The 9,963-nt window shown below is 38.0% G+C and overlaps 1 protein-coding gene across 1 annotated transcript; it reads left to right on the top strand.

The window, feature by feature from the left end:
- Positions 1 to 1,125: 1,125 nt before the first annotated feature.
- LOC148819807 (galactose-specific lectin nattectin-like) lies at positions 1,126 to 6,262 on the top strand. The gene is made up of 6 exons (XM_088934100.1): positions 1,126 to 1,223; positions 2,947 to 3,016; positions 3,679 to 3,779; positions 4,446 to 4,580; positions 5,245 to 5,353; positions 6,147 to 6,262. The coding sequence occupies exons 2-6, from the start codon at positions 2,959 to 2,961 to the stop codon at positions 6,224 to 6,226; spliced, it is 483 nt and encodes a 160-aa protein (XP_088790226.1). The 5' UTR covers positions 1,126 to 1,223; positions 2,947 to 2,958; the 3' UTR covers positions 6,227 to 6,262.
- The last annotated feature ends 3,701 nt before the right edge of the window (positions 6,263 to 9,963 follow it).

Below are 9,963 nucleotides of genomic sequence, written 5' to 3'. Positions count from 1 at the left end.
ACAGGCCCGCATAGGATAGACTACAAAAGGCATCCTGTCAGTGTAAGTCCTGCCAGAAGAGTGTTTGTACAATACTAACTACAGGAGTGTGAATGAATGTGATCCTTGTATTTTCTTTAATTCAATTAATTATGTATAACCAACATTACTTTACAAGACTTTTTTTGCAATTCTGTGAAGATTCTGTGAAGATCACAGGATGAAAAGTAAGATACTTATCCTATCTGTTTTCTGTTCCCATTTCATCAGATTGAAAGAACACTGTAGCTGTGTTAAGCCCAGAGCAGATCCTTGTCTAAGCAAAGCCTGTTTCTACACCCCGTCATAATTCATGGAGGCCTTTGCCTCACATTGTGTAAACCAGGAGCCTGAGCCCAAACCAGAAACAGATAACACCCCTACGATTGCGTGACAGGCTGCTGTGCCAAATGTTTGCCATGTGAAAACAATTACAAAATGATTTAGTTTTTTTTTTCGGTGGGCTGAGTTATATTTCAACCTGAGTATAACATTAAGAATCTGAAACAGCAGAAATAAATCTGTACATGTGGTCATGTATTACTATATATTAATAATAATAACATTAACAAGAACGCTGGGACATTAAAATATTAACAGGTCGCTGGGAGCAAAAACTGAACTTTCTCCCACATCTGTGTTTTTTTCTAATTATATAGAAGCAGCTCCAATATTTTCCAGATACCCATATTCATGGAAGTCAGCGACATTTCCAACTTTTAACTGTTTTTAATTTATATAAAGGCAACTTAATACTTGTGTATACCATTCTATATAATTTTGTGTGATTTTTAGTTTGTTTTACTTACTGTTGCTGTAGTTATTTTTAAAATATTTGCATATATATGCATTCATCACACAAAATGTAGTCATCTGTTCTATAAAAACATTATTGCTATCTTGAATATTAACATTTTAAATAACGAAGTTGTTTACAGCAGGGAAGATAAACTCTGGGTTATTGACAGCATGAGACATTGCAACATTCTAAAAATTCAACTGAATTCAGCATCTGAAGGTTAACCTCAGTGTGTAGAAATTTCTAACACTATCCATTTCAAAACAAATAAAAAACGGTATGACTGAGCACAGCCCCTAATATAAAAGTCCTAGGTATTCAGCCCCACATACACAGACAGACTGCTTTACTGCACACAGCTCATTTCTACACAGGGAAAGCAACTGCTTGGCTGTGCTGTCCACAGGTAGGACTCTCCTTTTTTTTAAAAAAAACAGATGAATTAGGATTTAGTTTGTTTATTTAGACATTTATTATTTAATTGATAATTGAAAAGGAACTAAGCCACAGTTATTTGAATTAGACAGGAAACTGGTTCTAGTAAGTTAATACAGTGCGTTGCAAAATTATTCAGAGCCTGCACAGTTTTCAAATTTTGATGCTTTAATGTTCAGCAGCCATAACACTTTGAAGTTGTGATTAATATTTGTTTAACCTCATCCACACATTTAAAACAAAAAAAGAAAAGGAAGAAACAGATAATGTGAAAGAAAAAATGTAAATATTATGATTGCATAAGAATTCAAATCCTATGCCGTGGAAGACCTAAATTAAATTAGGTGTACAAAAATACCTTAATGAGCCACAAAGGTAGCTGAGTGGCCTCCACCTGTGTTGATTAATAGTGGTTTACATGATTTTAAAATAAATACACCAACCTCTATATGGTCCCTTAGACAGTTATTGAATTTCAAGGAAAGATGCAACCATGAAGAATAAGGATATTTCAAAACAACTCAGATATGAAGTTATATAAAGGCACAAATAAGGAGAAGGGTAAAAAAAGCATTTCAAATGTCATTAGTATGTTTTTGAGCATGGTGAAGTTCATCTTAAAGAAGTGGAGGGCACCCAGACAGTCCTTAGATCAGGCATTCTCTCCAAACTGAGCAAGGAGCAAACTGGTTAGGGAAGCCATTGTCAATAGTGACTTTGTGATCAGAATTAAATGGCCTAGATGGAGAAAATGTCCATGAGGCACCAAAATCCCAGTCACCTCACAAAGCTAGACTTTATGGCACAGTGGAAAACTCATCTAAATTTCAACAAAGAGATTCCAGCATATAAGTGGTACTGCAAACCATGCTGTCAAGCATGGCATTGGAAGCATAATGCTATACAGCAGGACAGCTGTCATGATGGGAACACATCCATCCATTTTCTAACCACTTCATCCAACTCAGGGTCATAGGGGAGGCAGGGACTATTCACAGCAAGCAATGGACATGTCCAACACAGGGCAGAGATATAGACACAAACACACACACACTCATACCAGGACCAATCTGCCTTGAAGCCAATTAGCTTACCACTATGTCCTTGGACTGTGGGAGGAAACCAGAGCATATGGAGGGAATACATGAGCATGGGGAGAACATACAAACTCCACACAGAAAGCTCCTTATGTCTGGAATTGGAACCATGGCTGACGACTGCGGCATCATAGTTTCATGATGGGAATACAGATGAAGAAAAATTCTAGGAAATCTTTGAGGCAGGGCTGCTTCCAACCTTAAAGTAGGATAGGGATCGAAAATACATGAACAAAGCACAACGAAGTAGCACGGTCAAAGTCCTAGCTTAAATTGTATTGAGAATGGCACCAAGGCAGTGTGATAAACAAGGTAGAGAATTACTCAAAAATACTTGCATTGTAATTGCTTCCAAAGGTACTTCAAGGATAGAGTGTGTGAGTCTGAATACTTAAAAACAAATAAATTCAACATATTTGTGAAAAGTGTTTTTTTTTTCAGGACCTTCAATGACATTATGTGAATGCCCTGCACAGACTCTCTCTCAGTTACCTAACACTAATAACATTCAGCCCCCTGCACACCAACATCATACTACACTTCCTCTCCATTCAGCCCTGTTCACACTAACCTCACACTCCACTCTTGTACTTCTAGAAAACTGGCAACATGAAGTGTTTGTTATCTGCTCTGCTGTGCACTTTACTCACCCTCAGTGTGGTGACAGGTAAGGCAGTCCCTTCACTGACACTCATTATATACTCTCACCTGAGTAAAAAAGTAATTTAGAACAAATTTCTTTCATCTAAGTTTCTTGCCCTTCACAATTATTGCTTTGTGATATATGTGTCTCAGTCTCTCTTCAGTTTTATTGGGTAATGAAAAGTTGTTTTACAGTGTGAAGACATATCCACTATGGCCTTTTATTCTAATGTATTTAAAAATGTATCCAATAGCAAAGTTAGAGACAAAAGTAAACTTATTTTTCATTCAAGTTATAGGTTTATTCCATGCTGAAAAGAGAAGGGAGAAAACACAACGTTTCGGCTGTGGAGCCAAGGCTTCACAGCTGAAACGTTGTTTTCTTTCTTCTATTTTCAGCATGGAATAAACCTAATATTTGTTCTTTTGCAGCTTACGCATGCTGACACAGCTACCCACCTGAACGACTTATTTTTAATTCAGTTTGATTGGTAGGATAGGTACTTTACTCCAGTTTCTGTATGTCATGGCTGTCTCATACATTTTTACAAGCAATAAATGGAGCAATAGACTCAATTTTTACAAGCAATAAACTGTGCAATATGATTACATCCACACAGAAATTGGTCTTGTTGGTTGGATGCTTCACCTGAAAGATGATACCAGCTGACATGTCTCCCGTTTCAGGAACTTATGACTGCCAGTGCACGTGTCCAACAGGCTGGATGAAGTTTAATGGCTTCTGCTACAAGTTCTTTACAGAAAGAATGACATGGGCTGATGCAACAGTAAATATTGTCCAAGTTCCAGGGTGTTTCAGATTTTGTTTTTGTTTACTGTGATTATTCAAGTGAGCGGTGTCTAGAGCTGATTTGTAATGGAGTCAATCCCAGTGATCTGCGAAAAGACGATAACGCTACAGATTACCTGCTGGGTCTGAATCGCTAAGGGTGCATTATAGGTTATTAGAACTGAGTTGTGAATTAAAGAAACATATAAAATAAAGGATTATCTGAGATGTCTTAATATAGAAAAATGTCTTAATTTACATCCCCTAAACAAATGTGTTGTTAAAAATGTTTAGACTTATTTGAAGAAGATATTCAGTAGGTATACAGTCAGTTAATAGGCCTAGCTCTATTCACAGGCACTGATGCGCAGATTATATTAGAAAGTTAAAGATCAGAGTTCGGTTTAGTAATAACCACCAACAGCAGTTATGGTCAGGCGACCATTATTAAACATATGCCAGCCAGACAACTCATTGTCTCACAGCAGTCCTTGCAAAAACAGTAAATAAAAATTTTGGCCATATAATTTGTAATACTGTGTGTGGATATGCTAGTGTGTTATAGTAAACTACAAGCTATACTTAACACAAAATAAATGTCTTATGTTTATCCACTCTCAGTACTTCTGATGGTATAACTGTGTCTCTGTTTCTGTCCTCTAAGCACCACTGCCATCAGCTGAGGTCACTTCTGCCCTCAGTGCCTGATGAGCATGTTAACAACTTCCTGTTGACCCTGATCAGAAGTGAGGACGACAGGGAACACTCAGTCTGGCTGGGAGGCACGGACTGCAGAAAGGTACAGAAGTACTCAAGATTATCTTTCAGGCCCTTGTGTTTTTCCTGGTTTAAGTACATTGTCTGGATTCTGTTATAGGAAATATAATAGATCCATCCAATATGCACATGATACAAAAAATGCAAACACATTGTGGATTTGGCAGGCATGAAAAATAAAATGTAACATTGTCAAGTGTAAAGTGATACCCACGGGTGATAGGAACATATACTGCTCACATTTCAGTGGGTGATATCGAGCTGCAGACAGCTACACAAGAAAGGGATTTGGGTTTAGGTTCAACCCAGGACACTCTTTCTCACTGTGTAGCAAAAGCAGGACACAGGGTCATAGTTTAGACAGAAAAAAGGAAACATTCTTTAATGCAAATAACTGTAGTTATCTGGAACAGAGAAGTGGATGAGGTTCAAACTCACTAATATGAAAAGACTGGATGAAATTTACTGCAATACCTTTAAATGAGCAAGATCTATCAATCCATCCATCCATTCATTGAACCTTGAAAAAGTATTCACCTTTATTTTATAGTGTATCTATATATTGTTAACGTGAATATTTTTAATTGAAACTTGAATGCTTAAAGAACAAGTCAAGTGTCAGCAAATGACATTAAAGTCAGTTAAAAGTCAACAGTTTTAATTGTGTCTCACATCTTGTTCAATAGGAAGGGACGTGGACCTGGGCTGATGGGACCCCATGGAACTATACACTCTGGGCCACTGGAGAGCCCAGTAACTACCAACAAGAACACTGCCTGCAACTCAACTGGAAAGGTAACAAACCAGCATGTAATATTTTACATTGTTGTTTGTTAGATACACATTTAGCTTGTTTCTCTTTCAATTACAAATAAATATTTCAAACTATAATCAAAGATTCCTGCAGGGTGTCTGTAGCTACAAAGCACAATTTTTTGGGCAACTTACTTTTGTCCTGCAGTTAAGATATAGGATTCTTGAAGGATATCCGCAGACAGAAAACCAGAACCCTAATCCTCAGTTTTCAAGACAGATATTTCAGACAATGAAAAGAACCATTCATTTCACATTATTGTGTGTGTAATACAGAGAACAGTTGATACCTGATAGAATCTGCTGAAACAATATTAATAATACACCTTCAAGTAATGGTGATCAAATTGCCTTTTCATTTAGTCTGTGTATGATTTTTGAACTATCATGTTGGTAAAAACTCTTTGATGCTGTAACCAGAAAACCATTGATCATTGATTTTTGTGAATACTTTCTCAAATGCTTCACTGAGCAAAACTTTATTTCACATATTCTGAATTATATTTATATACATTATGTACTGAATGAGTACTGAATCGGCTATAATTACATTTCTATATATAATGTACTGTATGTTCAAAAAAGTTGTCATTGACTTCACTATAAATTGAACTATAAAAAGCACCAGAATGTTTTAAGTAGCTGATTTGCACAATGGCATCATGTGTTAATGACAATGGATATGTTATTTCAGAAAAAGAAGACATGTGAATTCCTATACAATGCAATATTTTTCTTTGTGAGAAATTAAAAACATTTTTTTTCTTTTTTCTAGGTAGCAGTCTTTGGAATGACTTTCCATGTACATATAAGCTTCCATTTATCTGTGCTAGGAGGGTGCTGTGGAGTAACTAACTTTGGCATTTTAATAAAAAATGAATTATATTTCAATTATTTTTAGCACGTTTTCAATAAATCAAACATCTATTAGTGGATGATCTATATCATATCTGGAGAAGCAGGAGTCAGTTGTCTCCTTCTGTCGTACTCTCATCAGTATTGCATCTGATGAATAGTTCTTAGCACTAAAGAGCCCTTCGAACCTAAACATCAAAGGAGTAAACATCCCTTACAACCTCAGTTCCACCTTGTCACCCTGTAGTGCCATCAGAACACAAGGAAGGTCACAAACAAGAGGGTCGTTGGCCCATTTAGCCCCATTGGTTGCTAATTTCGAATTAATCCAAGGATCTCATCCAAAGCCCACAACACTTTGGGTAAACAAGTGTCTCCTGTGCTTTGTGTTAAATGCACTTCCACATAATTTCCACTTGTGCAATACACTCATATCCTGGTATCCAAACTTAATTCGTTCCTAAAAAAATCTGTTCAGATGGCAGTAGTTCGAAAATCGAAAATAAAAATTCCATTTCTTGTGGGAAAAATTATACCCCATTCTGAACCGAAGAGAAGTTCACTCAAAAACCACCCTAAACATATAATACTATACTGACCATTATAGCAAGTTTACTGAACAATACACTTCTACTGAAATAAGCCCAGTACAACTGTAAAATAATTAATATCATATTTACATTTTTCATTCTTACATAATAGATCACTATCCAAGAGATCGGCTAGAACGATGTGCATACTGTTGTTGACTATTATGCTAAAAAATATTTTTCTCTTTCTTAAGACCCCATAACGAACAGCAACTACAAAACAAACCCAAAAAAAACACTTTGAAAATGAGATCACAAGATTTCACTGTGATCGTAAACAAAACACCGCTACCTCATGGTGACAATGCCTGTCACACGTGTAGAAACAAACAGCAGTTTGGTGTTGCTTAATTCAAATGTTCTCGGCCAAAATCAGTCACTTCCAAACTTCAAAGTTTGGATTACCGAAATTACATTCTTATAATGAATAACAAGGTACAAATTCTTCATGTTCGGATTAGTGATAATTCGTATAACAAATGTTCTTATACTGGGGTTTGTGTATACTTGTATCATAACCCTTTATAGTTTTATCTGTCTGTAAAAATACATTTTACATGTATTTATAATTCTGAAAGGCATTTGAAAAGTCACCTCAGTGGACTTAAATTAGAATAAACCGTGCAGCTCAGCTAATAAGAGTTTAGATCAGGTTGAAAGTCTTACATTCTCACCTGATGTTCCATTTCCTTATAAATTCTATTTCTCTCATTGTGTTTTTTTGCTTATATTGGCCCTGAATTTCCACCACCGTCATCTGGAATATCAGTGGAATGATATTTTTCACTTTATCAGTGGAATGATCAGTGGAAATCCTGTGGAAGCACAGGCTCTATGCCTCTGTGTACTAAAGTGTTCCGCAGACATTGTCTGGATTTTGCAGTAATAATAATAATAATAATAAGAAGAAGAATTAAAAATAATAATTGCTTACACTTATATAAATCTTCGCTGGACAAAACGCTTTACAGGTAATGTGGACTCCCCTCCACCACCACTGTGCAGCCCTGCCTGGATAATGGCGACTGCAGAACGCTCAGCACTCACCAAATATCAGTGAGAGAGTGAGTGATGAAGCCACTTCATAGATGGGGATTATTAGGAGGTCGTGATTGTTAAAGGCCAATGTGAAATTTGACCAGGATTCCGGGGTAACACCCCTACTCTTTACAAGAAACGCCCTGGGATTTTTAAAGACCAGAGAGAGTCAGAACTGTCTGCAGGATGGCGCCTTTTATTTAGTATAGTGTTCCCATCACTATATTGGGTCATTAGGACCCACACAGACCACAGGGTGAGGTCTACTGACCAGGCTCACACCTGCTGAGCTTCAGTGGTCTGCCAGTTGCGAGTCGCAGGATGATATGGTTGCTGGCCACATTCCCTAGCAGGTGCTTCGGTTTGCCTGCTCCCTGAGCTATTCTAGTAGCTTGTCAGCCTGATCCATGCTGCCTCCTTTCCTTGGGAGCCCAGCCATAGGAATCCACTCTGAAGATGAGGAGGGCAACACCCCAGTTAACTAAGCTCCCTGACTTTGTCAGCGAACGTTGGTGGACAGCTTTGCCTAAGGCTGGCATTGTGCTTTGCCAGTCTCTTTTCTCCAACCAAGGTGCAGTGAGCCTGTCTCTCCTAGACTGCTGCACACTAGCCTTTTTTCCATGTTGTCCATCTGAGGCTATGCAATCAGGCCAGTACTTAGTTATTTAATTCTCACCTCATTCCCTCATCACTTTTCCTCTCCTGTTCCAGAGTGCTAGTTCCCCTAACACTTGAGTTTTATTGAGCTTCTCTGGAACTTCCCTGTCTCTTGTGCTTGGGTTATGACCAGTCACACCTGTCGCAGCACCTCATGTATAGCTACAGTGTGACAATAACACATTTTTTTTTCTCTGTGGTGTTTGCACCAAGACTTCTGTAAATACATGCTTATGTAGGATTAAGAACCCCTGTATTAAACTCACACTTCATCTGGACAGGCAATATTGTTTCATGGTGACATTTCAAAGTCTAGCAGACAGAGAATCAGCTTGATTTTTCCTGATGAATATCCTGTCATTGCCCTCTGGGCACTATACCACCATATTGTCCTTTTGACAGCAAGGAAAGCAAAGAGTTTCCTTGCTTGGTGGTTTAGTTCTTCCAACACCTAGACTTGAATATGAGTCTCATACTGCACCAGCACAACATCTCAGGACTTGGGACTTGTTTGGGGAGATACTTGGAAAATGTATGTGGATCAGGTGGTTTTGGAGGGTTGCCTGACCCTCCAGTCAATCACATAGATATGTATGGAGAATAGCGTATGTGACTAAACCTTAGAACCTATTGTAAGCACTTTAGAACACAAGACCCATACCACGTGTCCTAGGTTACTGGAATACCAAAGGAAGGTATAAGATGGGTCTTCTGAGCTGGTGATAATCACTACACCAACCCTTAAGAGATATGTCCTATGAATATACAATCAGGTGCTTATATCATAATAATATAATAAGTGCTTATTATCACATTGCTTACAACCAGAATTCAAGATTGTGGTGAGGTTGCTTTCCATGAATTCAGTTCCGGACTGCTTTGGTTTATTAAAATTGATGAGTTTATTAGAAACAAAATAAATACAAGCAAAGTTTATGGAAAGGGATGAGGAAATGGATGAAAATAAACAATTAGAAAAGTGAAAGTTTCTAAGATATAGAGCAGCTAAGTTAATAAATTCAATTTGAGGCAAAAGCATGAAGTCACGTTAAGTTCTCATTAAGATAACCATTTTACGCTTTCAAGCACTGAACCCTTCAAGAGGTGTGCAAACGAGAGAGCCTGGTATGTTTCTATTGCTTATGTTCTGAGTAGAGGGGAAGTAGGCATCACCTGATCCATAGAGATTTGTTACGATGAGGAGTGCTGTGACCCTGCTCAGGAGCTGATCCAGCGTTGCTGTGGAGCACAAGTAGATGGGCTGCTGGCTAGAGAGGCTGGAGCAGCATATTGGACTTTCCTGGTCCAGTTGAGCTCTTTGCTACTTCTTCTCCTTTGTGTGGTGGGTTCCTTGGGTCTTGATGTCCCGTCCCCTAACTTCCTTCCTCACGGGCCTCACGACCCCAGGTCGTAACATAAAGTATCACAACTATTTCACAAAGAAGTGGACTA

This window comes from Atractosteus spatula, chromosome 15 (genome assembly GCF_055471065.1).
Source record: "Atractosteus spatula isolate fAtrSpa1 chromosome 15, fAtrSpa1.hap1, whole genome shotgun sequence".
In the NCBI taxonomy this organism is placed as follows: Eukaryota; Metazoa; Chordata; class Actinopteri; order Semionotiformes; family Lepisosteidae; genus Atractosteus; species Atractosteus spatula.
The sequence above is the reverse complement of the archived record's forward strand: the minus strand, read 5'-3'. Positions and strand labels throughout refer to the sequence as shown.

Bases quoted from the DNA above. Each gene is read 5' to 3' on its own strand.
- LOC148819807 (XM_088934100.1), top strand. From the start codon at position 2,959: ATGAAGTGTTTGTTATCTGCTCTGCTGTGCACTTTACTCACCCTCAGT. The intron at 3,017-3,678 runs GTAAGGCAGTCC...CTCCCGTTTCAG, and splicing joins CACCCTCAGTGTGGTGACAG to GAACTTATGACTGCCAGTGC. The intron at 5,354-6,146 runs GTAACAAACCAG...TCTTTTTTCTAG, and splicing joins CCTGCAACTCAACTGGAAAG to GTAGCAGTCTTTGGAATGAC.